The sequence below is a fragment of the Pygocentrus nattereri genome, chromosome 11 (genome assembly GCF_015220715.1).
Source record: "Pygocentrus nattereri isolate fPygNat1 chromosome 11, fPygNat1.pri, whole genome shotgun sequence".
NCBI classification, from domain to species: domain Eukaryota; kingdom Metazoa; phylum Chordata; class Actinopteri; order Characiformes; family Serrasalmidae; genus Pygocentrus; species Pygocentrus nattereri.
In genome coordinates this window covers 29,601,876-29,620,593 of record NC_051221.1, presented here as the reverse complement: position 1 = coordinate 29,620,593, position 18,718 = coordinate 29,601,876, and the positions used below count along the sequence as shown (strand labels likewise).

The 18,718-nt window shown below is 40.9% G+C and overlaps 1 protein-coding gene across 3 annotated transcripts in view; it reads right to left on the bottom strand.

The window, feature by feature from the left end:
• The window catches only part of LOC108428407 (A disintegrin and metalloproteinase with thrombospondin motifs 20), a 93,577-nt gene that overhangs the window by 47,092 nt on the left and 27,767 nt on the right, over positions 1-18,718 (bottom strand). For all 3 annotated transcript variants that reach the window (XM_017699384.2, XM_037543077.1, XM_037543078.1), the window contains 4 exons: positions 18,059-18,164; positions 11,358-11,504; positions 6,214-6,355; positions 5,468-5,572 (listed from right to left, as the gene is read on the bottom strand). In XM_017699384.2, coding sequence (XP_017554873.1) covers positions 5,468-5,572; positions 6,214-6,355; positions 11,358-11,504; positions 18,059-18,164 — 500 coding nt within the window. The remainder of the gene's footprint in view (positions 1-5,467; positions 5,573-6,213; positions 6,356-11,357; positions 11,505-18,058; positions 18,165-18,718) is intronic.

Below are 18,718 nucleotides of genomic sequence, written 5' to 3'. Positions count from 1 at the left end.
TAGTGAGGTGCTCTATGGTTAGAGCCATCCTGTAATTGCAAGGAAGCCCCTTTCCAGCACGTCATTTTCCCCAAAAGAAGCCATACATCAGCACAGGAATGAGAGGACACGCCAACTGATTTAAAAACCTTGCGCTCTTTCATTTTAACACGCCCATTTCCATAAGACATCAGCTTTCATGCTGGTTTTCTCACAGCTCTGGGTTGAAGTTCACCATAGCCACAGCAGGGTTCAATTTGCACAGTCCTCTGAGACTGAGACACACATATACACACAGAAACACACACACACAAAGGGCTGGACATCAGAGAGGCCGGACACCATTTGTCACCAGTTTCTCTCTACATGCATACCTTCCCTTTATACATATTGGTAATCTTTTGCATCATTTATGTGAATTAATGTTTCTTTGATATGAATTTTTAAAAAAAGCTGAGTTGCAAACTTTTGCATGTGGTTTCTGAACTCATATGATATGGCCATGCTTGCTCAGAACTTAGAAATAGGGCCCTATGATTTCTGAGATGCTTAATTAAAGCATTTTTAGAACATAATAAACATTCTGTGTAATTTGCCCTTATACTACCCGCAGTACGGTACCAACACGGAACATATTGCGCATATTTACTTATGCAGTGCAAAGATGTCAGTGCACAAGCAAGACAAAGTGCAAAACACAACATCAGCTGAAGCAAGGTAGTTAAATATGGCAATTAACCAGTATAATTAAACAAGAACAAACAGTATCACTTGTGCTTTTTGGCGTTTCTTTAGCATTCCTGAGACATCATTCCTCTAGGCAAGAAAGTCTCTTATATGACATCACCAAAAGTATGGACACCCAAACATCTCATCTATATGTTGTTGAACATCTCATTCCAAAACCCTATGCATTATATGGAATTAACACCCTTCTTCCTATCGGAATGGCTGCAGAGATTTACTTGTTCATCCAAATAAAACATTAGTGAGTTTGAGCACTGGTGCTGGGTGAGAAGGCCAAACTGGTAGTCAGCATTCCAATACATTACATAGGTGGTGTATGGTGCTGAGGTGTGGGTTCTGTGCAGGCCAATCAAGTTCTTCCACACCACATTTGGCCAACCAATTTTTTATGGATGCTGTAATTTTTTTATGGACACTGCATGTTAGTAGAAGTATGTTTATAAAGGGCCTTCGCCAAACTGCTGCCATAAAGTTGGAAGCACACAATTCCATATTACGTGACTGTATGCTGTAGCATTAATATTTTCCTTAGCGGCGCCCCACCAAAACCATGAAACAGCCCGAGCCTATTATTCCTCCTCCACCTAATTATACAAGTATGTATTTGGGCAGGCTGCTAATAGCACCCTATTGTGGAGACTCTTTAGCCTGCTAAATCTGAGTGAATGTGTGAATTACAAATGTATTTACTAATTTATAAATATAATTTATGAACTTTGCTGACTGCTGTTGAATATGCCACTTAGCAAGTTCAATACAATGAAAAGAGACATTTCTCTACTGTTTGTGTTATTGTAGTTTTTACATACTTGAATTAAAAACATAAATATAAAACAGAATTTGGGGAAAACATTTTACAGAGCCCTAAAGAAACATGGTCTCAAGTTTAAAGTAAAAGCAAAACGCTGGCAAAAGAGAGACTGTGTGTGTGTGTGTGTGTGTGTGTGTGTAGTAGTATAGGTGAATGAAACAGCTGATGTGTCCAAAGCAGTCATTTTAGCTCGTAATGACAGTCTATACCCCTAAACAACCAGCACAGCAGCACGAACCTATACAGAGGTGCTACATCATCTTGAGAGAACTAAGGATCACATGCATACATATAAACACAGATGTCAGCTAGTCCCATGCTTAGGAAAATGGGTCCTTTGTAATTTTTTTCAGAGGTCTGAATTTTTTTTTTAACATTGACCAAAGGCCCTTATCTCAGTATAAGCCCCAAGACATATTAACTGACCTGCAGTTTCCTAAATCTGCTGACTCCTCTTGAGATCGATTAAAAACTGCTGTGATTCAATGAATCCTGTGTACACCTCATCAAACTCTAATAAAATGCCACACTGACTTTTCTATTTCCTTCATGAGACTAGCCTCAAACGCTTGCAGAATGTCTAATCTTGTGAAAATCTAATCTAGCCCCCAACCTCAGAGAGCGCTTAAGTCCCCCTCCTCACTAGATAGTCCTGGCATGTGTAGGAACATGGGAACCAAAATAACAATTAATTTGTTCAATCAAATCTGTGGGCCTGTTATTGGGTGTCTCAGTAGAAAGGCAGGCGGATTAGCAAGCAAGGTGACATCGATCCACAGCACAGAGCATTGAGATAGAGAGCAGAGAACCCGCCTAGCGCTCTGCAAAAGCTGCCAGCAACGGCAGCCAAGTTGCACAGCCAGCCGCCAGCAAATTCTATTCCACCAGACTTTTGGAAGACTTCACTATCTTGCTCTAATTGTGTGAGACGAGGGCAGGTTGCAGGGAGCAGGAGAGTTCCCTAGAGTTTAATTGGGAGTGAGGCACAATGCCCTCTTTTGTAGTGTCTTGATATAAAACGACTTGTTAAATGTCTTGGGAAGATGAGGAGGATACACTACAACCGAAATTAGAAATAAAGCTGAAACAACAACCTAGGAAACGGTTTATTTTTACAACCATTTTCATTTGAGGCTACCATCTTATCTCCACTAAATCACTCCCCAAAGCCCTTAAAGCATTTAAAAAATTTACGATGACCAAAAACAAATATTCTATTCTATTCTGTTCTTCTCATTCTCCCTAGCAGGTACTACTACGTTATTATGTGCCAATTATGGGAATATGTTCTGTGGGTTTGGGTAGGAACATTCAAGAATGTAAAAAAAGAGTTATAAAACACTAATATCAATTTGGCAAACAAAGTATAGGCAAACCGAGAAAAAAAGCCTGCTTTTATTTTGGAAATACATTGGGTTTTAGTTTGAAAGAGCTGATTTAAAAAAAATTCTGTTAAAGTTTGTAAGGCAGTTTGGGTCTATAAGGTGTTTTTCTGTCTTCTGCTAATAACCGCCTGCAAGGCCTAAATCCCACTGAGCAATGCTTCTTTGTAAAACACCAATGAGGGAAACAGCTCTCTCTAAAGCAATTGTGGACACACAGTTTGATACGTCTGCTTCTCTTTGCTTTTTCTTCACCCCCTAAGTGAGCAAGCATTCAAGTTAGTGAAATCCAAGCAAGCTCTTCAAAGGAGTGTATGGATAGTAGGCCTGCTGACTGGCTGTGCTGAGCGTCTCTCCTGTGCCGTGCTTTTTGAAGGGCCGCAGGGGGAAGGAGAAGAGTGGTGGCAGTATTTATAGACAACAAGTGATGGGATGCCCTCGTTAGTGTAAGGCTCACTGAACCAGATGACAGACAGAGCGCCAGGGTCATGTGACCACATTACTCACTCCAGCGCCCAGCTAGTGGGATGGAGGGAGGGTGATGGAGGGAAAGAGAAAGCAGAGAGATTTTGAACTAAAATGAGCCAAGTAATTCTCACCAGTATTGAGAGAGCACCAACAAAAATGTGGTTACTCTTCACTAGTACAGTAGATCAGCTGCAGTCATGTCACCACAGAGAGAAAAACAAGTTATAAGAAAACTGTTGGGCAATTTTACTTTGAAGCTACTTAATACACAGCTCTCTGCTCTCCACCAGCTCCTTTATGTGCACGGACTTGCTACTTGACATGCTTTGCTCATTGTTTTTTGTTTCTCTCAAAGAAGGATCCAGGAGAGTAGTACAATTTTAGCAATATATCTTTCTTTTATCAGGTCTATGGGTTAAATAATCTGTACTGTAGTGTTAAATGTACCTGCTGAATGTAAAAAAATATTCCTGAATTGACTGTCATTTAATTTTGGAAACTCTGACATGACATTTAGCACCATTCTAGAGCAAAAGAATAGAGGGAGATTTTAACAAGCCTCCCTGAGTACTCGCCCACATTAAAGAACTCTAAACGGACAGGTGAGCTGAGACTGAGAGCCCTTTTCTTTCAACTCCCTCCACTTCAAAGTGCCCAGCAAGGAGATGACACCAAGCCCTCGGCACCACAAACAAAGGTGCAGGTGCCTCGAAGGGTAAAACAGAAGAAAATAAGGCCCTTTGTGTTCCTGTGTTGTTTTAGCATTGTGGGATTTTTTCCCCCAATAATCAAGAAACTATGTTTGAAGTACAGCTGTTCCATCACACTTATATTTATTTACACAGAGACTGTAGACTGGTTATACTGTCAAATAATCAGAAAGCTTCAATAAATGCAATTACAGCATAACACAAAATCAGAGGCCCATTCCACTAATGAAAAATGATGACACATTTAACACTGAGATGAACTCCTTCATGCTCCTATGGTTTTAATCAGACAGACTTGGGCCCTCACAGCAACAAATCAGGCACAAACAACATGGTTCTCCTCAGCAAAGTCCCTTGTGCATGACAGTCCAGCAGTTAATGAGACAAAGAGAAGGCTTTCCAGGCACACTGAAATCCCACAACTGTGTCATGGTTGTTTTGGTTGGATTAAGATACTAACCATCCCAGTTAACAATTCCACACTCAAGCAGTGTAGTAATGCCAGGCGAACTACGACTGTGACTCTGCCTTGTGATACTTGGCCAACAAGAACCCACAAAGTGTTTCTGAAGTTTCCTTGCAAGCCTCTTGTGGGTAAATGGATAAGAAAAAAGGGAATAGGGACCCCCTTCTTTCCTCAGCTCTCTCCTGAGCATGAATCAGTTATGTGGGTCTTTTGTGTGAAACCTAGTCTCAGCCCAGAGCTCCCTGGCCAATGACCCACTCACCCGCATCTTAAAGAGGCTTGGGGGTCGTGGGTTCAGAACAAGGTGACTTGCCTGAAAGTGTTGCACGGCATCCCATTTCAAAGGCTCAATGGCCCCTCCTCTTTCCAAACCCTCCAACTGCTCCCACAGTGCCAGTCACAGTGCACTAAATGCTGCTAATTAGCATAGCATCCCAAACGTGGAAGACAACAGAGAAGCCTCGCTGTGAGTTCAGACTGCTAATGTTACAAGTAGTACAAGACAGACAGGCCTATTTAGCTACACCAGGTCTCTACTTGTTACATTTATCATCAGTTGACCAAAGAATACAATACAGTTACTCAAGCTTCTTTACTGTGACCTGAAAGAAAAAGTCTTTGACAATGCAGTAGTCTCCAAATCTCACAAGGTCAATAGCTTTTGATGCTTATTTCACTTTATGTTTTGACATGAAACAACTCTCAGACATTATCCAAGCTACACACGGCTTACAGCCAAATGCTGTTAAAAATCAGTCTTTATTTACTTAGCATGAAATGTGTTTTCGGGCCAAGCACCAACAAAAGCTCATATTACCATTGTCAACTGTGCTGACATTTCTAGGAAATGCACCATTGACTGTAAGACAAAAATAGAGAAACTAAATATTAGGAAAAGTCTCACCATGCCATGCCCACATTCAGTTCCATCAGCCAGTGGCATGTGCTGTGTGCGACACCCTTTATGATCTCCCTCAGAGCTGGTGCACCAAAGTCTCTTGCATTGTTTCTGCAACATGAATGGCAGACACAAAAAAGCAGTTGTCAGAATTTTCACTGATTAAACGTATAGTTCCAAATACATTCATGGGTGAAAAAATTCACTCTGATGCTGTGTGTGGGTAATTCGAATGGTGCTATTATTTATATTTTTCATAGTTAATGAATTGGGGCTCTGTCGTTGTGGAATTTTGTGATTTTTTTTAGCACTGAAAATAGCATTAACGGTGTAGCCCTCGTTACCCCAAAAGACAATGGTTAGGGAGTTCACTAAACATGTGAATCATTAATAAATCAAACAGCCTACTTGGTTACTACTAGAGGATGTATGAATATATTTATTTGAATGCGGAAGATAATCTTCAGTACTCATAGGGAAGCTAAGACAAATCATTGTTACAGGACTGGAAGGCTCAGGAATGGATCATTAAACTGACAGCACATATCACAGCACAACAAGCAAAAAGAAGAGCCCTTCTCTATCAAACTGATCTTCACTCAAGCCCTGGCTACTTCCTAAATAATCAGTAAAAGCCTAATGATGTTTCAGCCATTCTACCTGTAATAGAAAAAAAATATTTGATTTCTGTATTACTGCGTTGACCGTGTTACTGATTCTTACACATGTTCAAAAATTAAGCTTAGCCTTACCATAAATGGGCAGACTTTAGAGCCAGGTCCAAACATCAGTTCACACTGCCGATTGGCATTGTAAAGCTGGCCTGGGAGCTTGACAGGAAGGTCATAAGTCCTGCCAACTGGTTCATCCATCAAACACTCCCCATAACCAGTGCTGGCAGACAAAACACAGGAAAGCAATAAGAGGCATATTCAACATAGCAATTAACTTCAATTTTAGTGAGTATTGCCTTCACTAGTATAATTGTACCTCTTTTATTAGATGTTCATTCACATCTAACTTGTCACATTTGTGTGCTGGCTCACTTTGTGTGCTGACACTTCAGTGTAACAGCTTAGAAGTGGGTGGTCTGTTTCTTTACCTGCTTATGTCACTAAAATGACTTGGCTCAGTCAGAGCTCCTCCATCTCACACATACCAAGCTACATTTCAGTATAACAAAAGACACACTCCCCAGGACCTCAGTCTTTATAACTCACAAAATGGAGGGATTGGGAACCCCATACACACTTGCCAAAAATGAAGTTTCATAACAGTGATCCTACAGTTTGGTGACATATAGCTTGTCTACCACACCCAGGGTTTGAATTACGTGGGAGGGTCACAAAAGAACAGCTGTTTAAAACATGTTCACCAATGTGCCACTTTGAACTGCTGGTTTTAGACACTGAATAGGCCTTTAACTACAGTGTCTTAGAGATTCATTCAATAAAATACAGCAAACTTCCACAGCAAGAGCCTTCTCTCCTCCTGCCCTCTTTGTTTACCTTTGCCAACAGAGAAAAAGGAAACCGAGCAACACAATAGGAGCTTGATGTGTAATTATGAGACATGTTGACACTGCTCGTGCAGTTTGTCCGCCGTAAGGGAGACTAAACACCTGTTTCATCCAGCCCCAGCTGATCCCCCGAGCCTTCTCATTACCTCAGCTTATCCCCTGTCACTGCACTGGAGCTCTTTCAGGCCTGCAAGTGCTCAGAGGCACCTTTGTTTTATGGCAGGAAAAAAGAAGTAAGTGCAGTGTGTGTGTGCTTTAGGGAATTAATCTATTCAGCAAATAGAGGAGAGTGTACAAAGCTATGATGGAGGTGTGCCTCTGCTCTGGACTCACAGAAATGGCCAATAGTGAGGCTCTTTCAGCACTGTGCCATTATCACATCAGGTATATGAAACAACAATCTCTTATAGACCCCTTACATGGCTAGGGCCTGCCGGGTTCATGTCTAGGGGTAGGGTTTTCCCAATTGTTGAGATGGAGGGGTAGGGTGAAGTGTTAGGACTACATGGCCCTTCAAACTGAGATTTTTCAGAGGCACACTACAAACGGAGTGTTATGAGAAAATTCACAGAATGCCCTCCTTTGGATAAATGACAAATGTCAGCATGATATACCACTATTGCTATGGTAAGGAGACAAAGGAGGAAAACACATCCTGATTATTTTTTCCATGCTATTTTAAATATGATTCACCTGTCCTGTCATGTGACACACAAGTGAGATCACCACAGCTGGAGTTGGTATCTTGGAAATGGCCAGAAAACCTTGTCTCGTCTGTTTTATGTAAAAGCCGCTGATGACAACTGACAATGTCTGCGGTTCTTGAAGGGTTGTCCAATTTCATAGGGGGAAGATTTTAACCACTACCCCTTGTAACTCAGTTTCAAGGGGGAGGGTTACACTTGAAAACAAGGGGTAGGGGTAAAAATAAGAAATGGGATTGGGCCAAAGTCTACACCAGGTAATAACTGGGATAAGTTCTTTAAAGTCAGTTTATTTCAGCAAAATGACTTGCAATTGCCAGGTAGTTTTAGCAGATTCCATAATGTATTGGTTGTGGTTAATTTGTAGTTCTTATGTGACATTTACATGCAACATTCAAAATTAATTTACAACGAGATTAAATGTAGAAACCATGTGTTTTGGTATGTCACACATAGAAAAAGGTAATTGATGGTTTCATGGAAATTCAACTGTCAGGTCTGTCCACATGAACTAGTACATGAACTTGACTGGGTTCTGCAGTTGAATATTACTAGCCATTCTCACTCAAAAATGTGTGGACTTCTGTAGACCTGTTTATATTATACCATGTGGGCCCACCACCCGCAAGGTCCAGCATAGGGGAGTGGTGCAGTGCTGCACAGGCAGTGGGAGATTGCAGGGGGGCCCTTGGCGGCCTAGGCCCCTGTGGCAGAAACTGGCTCTTGGCATGTGGAATGTAACCTCACTGGGGGGAAGGAGCCGGAGCTTGTGAGGGAGGTTGAGAGGTACCAACTAGATAAAGTTAGGTTCACCTTCACCCACAGTGTCGGCTCTGGAACCAAACTCCTTGATAGGGGTTGGTCCCTCTCCTACTCAGGGGTTGCATAGGGTGAGAGGTGCCAGGTAGGAATGGGGATACTCACGAGTCCCCAACTGGTGGCCGTGCAGTTGGAGTTTGTCCTGGGGGATGAGAGGGTCGCCTCAATGCGAATTAAAATCACAGAGAGGAAAACTCTGACTGTTGTGTGTGCTTATGCACCAAACAACAGGTCAGAGTATTCGGCCTTCTTGGAGCAAGTGGGCAGGGTTCTGGAAAGGGTCCCGCCTACAGACTCCATAGTCTTACTGGGAGACTTCAATGCTCATGTTGGCAATTACTGGGAGACCTGGAGAGAGGGGATTGGGAAGAACGGCCTGCCCGATCTGATCTGAGCCCGAATTGTGAATTGTTATTGGACTTCTGTGCCAGGCATGGATTGTCCATAACAAACACCAAGTTCGAACACAAGAATGTTCATAAGTGTACATGGTACCAGAGCTCCTTGCGTCAAAGGTCAATGATCGACTTTGTTGTTGTTTCATCGGACTTGGGACTGTATGTTCTGGACACTCGGGTAAAGAGAGGTGCTGAGCTCTCAACTGATCATCATCTGGTGCTGAGTTGGATCAGATGGCAAGGAAAACCAATGGTCAGACCCAGTAGGCCCAAGTGAATAGTGAGGGTGTGCTGGGAACAACTGTCGGAGGCCCCTGTTCAGAATGATTTCAACTCCCACCTCCGGGAGAGCTTTTCTCATGTCCCGGGGGAGATAGGGGACATGGAGTCTGAATGGACCCTGTTCAAAACCTCCATTGTGGAAGCTGCCAGGCGTAGCTGTGGCCAAAAGCTTGTGGGTGCCTGTTGGGGAGGTAACCCAAGAACCCCCTGGTGGACACCAGTGGTGAGGGAGGCCGTACAGCTGAAGAAAGAGGCCTTTAGGCCCGAAGGACTCCCGACCCAGCAGAGAGGTACCAACAGGTGAAAAAGGTGACAGCTGCAACAGTGGCAGAAGCAAAATCCAGGGCATGGGAGGAGCTTGGTGAAGCCATGGATAAAGACTTTCGGTTGGCTTCAAGGAGGTTCTGGACAACTCCTGCGACTCAGGAGTGGTCGGGGAGGCTGTGTTTCGGCAAGGGTGGAGAAACTCTGACTTCAAATGAGGATAATGTTTGTCAGTGGAAGGAGCACTCTGAAGAACCACAGGAGTCAGGGCCGGAGGACTCTGGCGTGTCAAGCTCCATTTCCCTGGTGGAGGTCACTGAGGTAGTTGGCAAGCTCTTCAGTGGCAAGGCACTGGGGGTGGATGAGATTCATCCAGAGATGCTTAAGGCTCTGGATATTGTAAGGCTGTCGTGGCTGATGCGCCTCTGCAATATTGCATGGACCTCAGGAACAGTACCCTTGGACTGGCAGACCGGGGTGGTGGTCCCCATTTTTAAAAAAGGGGACCGGAGGGTGTGTTTCTGTCTATGTGTTTTTCCAAGTAGTTCTTGCAGTTTGGACTTGCAGGCAAAAAGCCCTGAGGGTTCTGAATGTTATTTGTTTTGTTCAAAGGACTAAGTGAATAAAAGAATGGGGCACTCTCTCTGGCAGTGAGGAAGAAGTGTCACGAGGGCCTACTCTTCTCAAGTGTATGTGTGTGTGTATATGACAGTCTGTCTGTGCTCCTGAATGTGTACTATCCATAATCTGCTCACTGTAGAGTTTAAGGGACCAGAAAGCTCTTGAAGGTGAATGGGCAGTCAAAACACTGATGTACTTAACCACATTGCTGTACATTGTAAGTACTGAGGTAATCAGTGCTGTGCATTGTTGTTCTGGGCAAGTACAGAAGCAGTAGACTTTACTTTCCATCGTTCCCACCAGCAGACAACCTCCCTGACGCATGCTCCAAAGACTCCTTCATACTTTGTGTTTATAAATACTGCCATTGTTAAGCAAATCCATTTTTTTCCAAAAATGCAATACAGAAAACCAGTCACCCCACTGCTGACATTTCCCTTTCAGTTTCATATGCAAGAGTTTAATCAACTCACCCACATGCTCCCTTAACCCCTTGTACACTACAGAACTGTCAGAAGGTTCAGACTTCGCTTTCTCGCTTTTGTAACAAAATAGCTTCAGTGGCAGTTTCTTAGTAGTAGTTAAGTGATTTTCAAAGAGTTAATATTAAGGAGTTAATGTCTCCAACAGAAAGGAATTCCCCCTTTCTCTCTCTCTTCTTTCCCTCCACCAAAAGTGGCTGGATCCGACATTGGAAAGTTCACTTTTGCCTGGGCTGGGCAACCTTACATCCCCAGGCCGGTGCCTTCTATACAGCGAACAAGGCCTCATCAACAAGGCTGTCTTTTATGGAGGTCCCACAGGCGAGAGTGCCGGAGTGCAGATCAAAGGGTCGCATCCAGCAGGAATCTAATTTTAACTGACATTTCCCATCTTAAAGGGAAGCCCTTCAGCTGGGCTTGCTGCTTGCTGCACCACTTTGGAAGCCCTGAATGAACCGTTGCCCCAGGATACCGCTACTGAGGATGAAGCATGCCAGCGACTAAATGACTGTTTGTCCAATGTCATTCCATCCAATAGAAGAGAGAGGGAGAGAAAGAGAAGAAAATGAAATCAGAGAAGGGTAGTGTGCATGAAGGATCACGATCACCTATAAGAACCATGGACAGGAAAAGGAAAAATCTGTAGTAATCACGAAGCAACAGACCGTTAAATGTTTAAAGTTATAGTGCATGAGCAATGTCACCATGTCTTATGATTACATATCAAGCTATTGTGTTGCTTGGTTTCCTTTTTTCTCTTTTGAAAAAAATGCTGTCTGTCAATGAGAAAAAAAGGCAGGCACCTACTCCAAAAACTCTGTAATGTACTTTCGGCTGCACTTTGACCAGGACCACGGGCTGGTGTCATAGTTCAAGGTCGGTGCCATGACATGATACTGATGCTTCATTCCTGCTTCTCTGCATTTTGGGTTATCGTCATGAGGCATGTTGAAGCTGAAACAGACACACAGACACAAAGTCTATAGGTGAAAAGAGACTTCTAAACAGATGAAGATTGGCAGAAAATTGCCTATAGGACAGTGCTTAAAGTATAAATGTCAATAGAACAGTGCATACGAGACCTACAAATAAATCAAACTAACAAAAGCCACAGCAAAGGATGAATCTACTCCTAGAGTAGACTTGTCCTTTGCTGTTTAAAACAGTGGTTATCTTAAATTCTGCCTTAGTGTAGTACATGTCTGTTTCCTTAGTGGAAGTGGAAGGCCACCAGAAAAAAATATAAAAGTAATAGTCTCCTTATATTACTATTTTAGCAATTTAATACAATCTCACTTTGAGAGAAAGAGATAAAACTGCTAATATTCTATGCTTTGGAAGTGTTTTAGCAAACACATAGCCCATCTGTAATACCACACAGACATACACACACACTCATGACAAGTGTAATGCTGGATGGATTATGCCCAGCTGTGTTGAGTTTACTGAGATACACAAGATTCCAGCTGTGAGGTCAAACACACACACTGTCTGTCAAAGTTGTGTTTATAACATGTTAACACAATGCATAATAAACAGCATTGATTTTACTAAAACATTTTCCTAGTTTGACTCTTTAAACCATCCCTAGTACTCCAGACTGAAGCACAGGTACTTGCTAGATGTATCACAGAGTCTGTGATATTACCCCACATTCTCAAATATAGCTTTAAATGGCTTTTAAAGCAATATAACCAGTGGACAACACTGCACAGTACTCATGGGAGACCTATGGATAAACGAATAAGCAAAATAACAAAAGGTTGAAAGCTACAGGTCCTCACAAAAGCCTCCAAGAATACATGACCTAGACAAACGCAAAAACAAAAGGGAATTGGAAAACTGTTTTCACTCTATGGAAATCGCATGGTTTACCCGTTCAGTTCAAGCGAACCCTGCATTCACATGCTAAAAATGTTAACGAATAATTTGAAGTAATAAATGTATTCTGATGAAAAGAACATAAAGATCTTTAGGGTCATATTTAAGCAATTAAGACTAGTGTAATTAATCACTGTTAACTACACAAATTAACATTATTAATCACAACTGATTATTTAATTCATGTGACAGCAATAATAATAAGACATTAGTTCTGCTTTAGTCTCTCCCATGGGAAAATAGGAATATACAATAGATAATTACTCAGTCAGAATTCTACACAGAGTTGTTAATGCCTGGTAATGAATGGAGAGAAACATCATTCAGATTATTTCTAGAGGACTGTTGCGCATAGCCATTTTGTGCCAAGTGACTCCAACTCCTTCTTTGATGTGTAATGTGTCTTCGAGAGCCATATGCAGGCAGGAAGCAATCTGGCAGTGATGTAAATGACAAAAGCTGCTGCAAGACATTCCAGTTGACATGCTGTAGACAGCGGGCTCTCCAGCAGACTCTAATGGTACATCAAAGTGACATACTGGGTGCATTTACATGCACTTAATAATCCGATAACTGCAGAAAAGCAGATTTTATTAGAAGTCCATTTAACTTGTTTACATTCACTTGTGTAATCAGATGATGGGAAACTCCAGGCCTTCACGATATGGACTAGAATGTGCAATAACATTGTTGGATATCCCGATATCGATGTGAAACACAATAAATTAAGATTAAAATACAGAAATGTAGTGTCTCTCTGAACAGCAGCACGTTAATTTGCTTTGTTTTTTACTGTATAATGAATCCAGAATAATTCCAAATATTTTGCAGGTTTATTCAACAATAGATGAAATCTAAAATTAGATAAGACGTGTACAAGTAATAATAGTGCAAACATTTTGTGCGTTGCAAGGCTGTGTTCTCTCAACATTTAGTAACAATAAATAATAATAAAACAAATGAATAAATACATAAGTAAACAATAGAAAAATAAGGTTAAAAAATAAATGAAATAAAATACAAACAAAAGCTCTCTTTTCTGGTAATAGCACAAACTTATTATAGCTAGAGCTCAGCATCACAGAAGCAACATAGCCAACATAAAAGCACAAAAACTTGCAGTTTTTTCTGAAAGTTAGGTATACTCTATAAAATGCTGTTTATCCGTACAACCTAAAAAACAAGCTCACGTAGGGCTCCGTTGTTTTGCTGGACCAATGCCTTCGTGACGGAATCTTGTACCGTTTATCCACCTTGTTTAGTAAGTGCACAAAGCCTTCCTTGCTAACCGTTTTAAATGGCGCCATATCTTTAGCCAAGTAGTGTGTGACGGCATCGGTTATTCCTTTGTGACGCAGTGAGCCCACGTCATATGGAGTTACGAAGAGCTCCCTCTATTGCTGGACGGGGATAATGCATGCAGGTGATGCAATTTGAGTTTGCTGTTATTCAAGGCGTTATCGTGGCTCTTTCAATGTGTTTATCGTGAAACCTCATATCGCGATAACGATAAAAATACGATTAATCGTGCAGCCCTAATGCACAGACTGAGAAAACCAAAGAAATCAGAGTGAGAGTATACATGCACTGAAGCTTAAATCCAGTTCTTTTTACTGGATGTCTTAATCAGATGGGTGGTTTCTCTTCCATATTCATACATTCTATATTCCAGATCAAAACATGAGCATGAGACTAAAGCATAGAATGTCAGTTTTCATTTATGGACAATGTTTTCCAGTCAACATTGTTTCTCTGCATTTCGCCTCTCATCACTTTGACAAAAATTCAGCTTTACCTCATCTGTCCATAAAACTTTACCCTAGAACTCTTCTGGCTAATGGTGAATTCGCCCCTTTCACCCTTGCACACTGACAATGTCCTTGTCATCAGCTACTGTGTTCTTCTTTAAACAGCAAATTATATAGCTTTCTAGTATTTTCTTTCTTTTGTTAAATATTCCATATTGTTGTTTTTTGGCATGCCCATTCATTCTGCAAAAGTGCTGATCCGCTTTAATGTTCAAAGCTGCCTATTTGTCCATCAAAGTCAGTTCTACAGTTTTGCATCTTTTACAACAAAATGAAACTCCTAATGCAAACTCCAATGACCAAAATCACCCCAGTACTTTCATAGCTATTTTACATGTGCACAGTGAGGGGAACATGCTTCTGAGCAAACAGAACCACCTGTCATTCATTTGTCCTAATACAAGTTCACACAATGACAAAAAAACAAATGGTAATAAAAGTAAGCTTAAAAGTAAGTCGTATGGAAAACAATGCACAGATATAAAAGCTAACATTCTGTGCTTTAGTCGCATGCTCTACTTTAGATCTGGAATGTAAATGTTATGAATATACCAAAAATAACTAATTTCACTTGATTGCCCCAATATTTTTGCTTCTCACTCTACATCACAGTATTAATTTCCAACCTATTGAAAACTAGTCCTGTTGTGCAGAATGATAGAATTAGGCTTTAGATTAGGCTTTCAGCTGAGCTAACTTTGTTCAATATTTGTGTGATTAAATTCAAAGAAAGACAAATATGTCAATATGTATGTCAAAATAAAGGATGCTGATAAATCACAAACAGCACTAGTTTACAGTTGAATTATCTGTGCTTTAATCTATTGTGTGTACTTTTGGACTCCCTGCCAGTTTTAACCCACTGGCAGTTTTAACAAGCCCAAATGGCACCAATTGACAGAGTAAGGGTCACTGGTGGTTGACTCAATGCAGAGCCCACTACAGCTGTTGGAATTTTCTCCATCTATCAACTCTGAGGGGGAGGAGGATTTCTGCCATTCTTATATGCAGTCTGACACTGGATTTATTCACTAACCAAGAATGGGGATACTGCAGAGAATTATGCATAACAGTGATTGAGTCATTTGTTACAAGTTGGTCATCTGTCCACAACAGCTTTATTCATAAGCACCCCACTATAGAATCACACATGTGGTGATAGTGGCATGCTGCGAAGACAGACACAAATGAAGGCCAGCGCCATCACAACAAAATTGTTATGTTAATTATGCGGTACTGAATTACAACTCTGTGCTAAAATTTTCTATCTATATCCTAAAATCCAGGTAAGCTGGTAAGAGTAAGTTAATATACACCGCCATTAGCTATGACCGCTAGCTCTGACCGCTAACTATACCAATGCTAACATAATACTGCAAACCCCAAATGTGCAAAATAGCATAAACTGGCATTATCACAGTGGAGGTCTTTGGATGACAAAAGCTACTTATGATGCTCTATAAAAGATTTCTGCATTAAACACTGACATATAATCCAAAATGCAGCCTGTTGATTAAAAATATTCAAAATTATAATATATTGTATGATATTGTACCATATTACATAGTATATTCCGTGCTGATTTTATGTCAGTACAGTGCATGGACTAGTAACACCAAATCATTCCTCAGAGACATATTATGCCTGCCACAGCATCTTTGTGAACTGCCACAAATATAACTTCACCAGACAGACCAATGTACTTGGAGGAGAACACTAAGTGCCAATTCTGTTACATCAGCTATCCTGCATTAGCTAGCATGACGCTAAGTGATGAGACCTAGAGACCTAACATGCTCTCTTGGAAATTATTATTTTTGTTATCAGCTACACAACCACAATTCCAAAAAAGATGCTGTGTAAAATGTAAATAAATGTAAATAAAATCGGAATGCAATGATTTGCAAATCTCACAGACACATATTTTATTCACAACAGAATACAGAACCTTAATTGTTAGAATGTAGATGTTGAAAGTGAGACATTTTATCATCTCATGAAGAACATTAACTCATTTAGAACTTGATGGCAGCAAACCATCTCAAAAAAATTGGGATGGAGCAACAAAAGGCAGGAAAATAAAGCGGTACTAATAAAAAACAGCTGGAGGAGCAATTTGCAACTAACTACAGGATATAAAAAGAGCATTTTAGAGAGGCAGAGTCTCTCAGAAGCAAAGACAGAAATTTATCAATCTATGTAAAACTGCATCTAAAACTTGTGGAACAATTTCAGAGAAATGTTCCTCGACATAAAATTGTGACAACTTTGGATATCCCACCGTATATAGAAATACATATAACATAATATCATCGATTCAGAGAATCTGGTGAAATCTCTGTATGCAAGGGACAAGGCCGACGGTGAATATTGGATGCCAATAATTTTCAGGCCTTCAGGTTGCACTGCACTGAAAACAGACATGCATGTGCTCAGGAACACTTCCAGAAATTATTGTCTGTGAACACAGTTCACCACGCAATCCACAAATTCAAGTTAAAGCTGCATCAGGCCTCCAGAAATGCCACCATCTTCTCTGGGCAAAATGGAAAATTGTTATGTGGTCAGATGAATTCAAAATGTTAAATTCTTTTGGAAACCACAGACTCAAGAGGAGAGGGACCATCCAGCTTGTTATCAGCGCACAGTTCAAAAGCCTGCATCTCTCATGGTATGGGGTTGCATTAGTGCCTATGGCGTGGGCAACTTAGACATATGGAAAAGCACTCAAAGCTGAACAGTATACAGAGGTTTTAGAACAACATATCCTTCCATCCAGACAACATCTCTTTCAGTGAAGGTACTGCATATTTCAGCAAGACAATGCTGAACCTCATAATGTATCCATCACAACAGCATGGCTTTGCAGAACAAGAGTCCAGGTGCTGAACTTGTCTGCCTGCAGTCCAGACCTTTCACCACTAGAAAACATTTGGCCCATCATGTCACAGAAAATCTGGCGAAGAAGAACCAGGACTGTTGAACAGTTAGAATCTTACATGACACAAGAATGGGGCAACAATCCTCTCCCAAAACTCTAGCAATTGGTCTCCTCACTTCCCAGACACTTACAGACTGTTGATAAAAGAAGCTGGGATGATGCATAATGGTAGACATGGCCCTGTCCCAATTTTTTTAGATGTGTTGCTGCAATCAAGTTATAAACGAGTTAATATTTTTCATGAAATTGTAAAATGTCTCACTTTCAACATATGATGTGTTCTATGTTCTACTGTGAATAAAATATGAGTCTATAAAATAGGAGATTTGCAAATCATTGCATTCTGTTTCTATTTGTATTTTAAACACCATCCCAACCTTTTTAGAATTGGGATTGTATGAAATTATCAATGTTGCTGGTGCCCTAAAACCCCTGTTTAGTAGTACAAAGCTGACAGTACAATTTGAACTCCATGTACTATAGTATCAAGAGCCTACCACTCAGCCTTTACCTTTATTGTACAGAAATCTAAAAGCATTGCTGACACATCCTTTCATAATAATTCAAAAGAATGAAGAGAACATTTATGCTACACAAGCAAAGCAGATTACACAAACAATGAATGAACAAATAGTTACATTATTTGTGGTTCACATTCTACCTTTGCGTTAAAAACTTGCACAGCCATATGGGTTAAACCATGTTGGGTGCAGAAAGGTAAAGGAGAACAGAGAGGGTATTAAGACTGGCCTGTTATTAAACATGCTTTAATATGCTTTGCACCTGTGTGTGCCCCTGCAAGGGGGATAAGAGGGCTTTTGTGCACTGCAATAGGGATACTTTCATTAAGACGAACCCATTTGGGGGCCGAAACTTACACATGGCCCAGTTCATGGGCAATGGTGAAGGCGGAGCTCAGTCCATTCTCTTCACTGATGGAACAGCTCCGGTATGGATCACACATTGTGCCCAACTCTGCTAGTCCTACACCAGAGAGACACACACAGTAGCAAAGTTCAGATCAGTATAATCACAAATCAATGCGAAAACATGACAGTAAGTGTAGACAAATCATAACAACCCATGTTACTTCTAGTCCTATTCAGTTCAGTTATATTTCAGCTTGAAAGTTCAGAAGGCTTGATTAAACACATCAATGTACAGAACAGAAGAGCACAACTGACCCTTACCTACACATTTGACATTACAGAGAAAAACAAAAAAATGATAGGTCATTAAGGGCATTCTGATGTAAGTCACTGTGTCATGAGGCTTATTCTTGGATCTGCTATCTGGCACAAGGCCAAGATGACCACTATAAGCACAGATGACTACAGATCAGTATGACATCATATGAGAAAAGCCCTTCAAATACTAGAAACTCTGACAGTTATGCTCATTCTCCCCAAGCTTTCTGTCATCCATATGGTGTTAGACACTGCTACTACAAGGAGATAAAGACAGTCCTGGACAAAGTCACCAACACACAGGAATTTTACAAGTGTATGACTGACAAGGCTATTAAATAAAGGTAACTC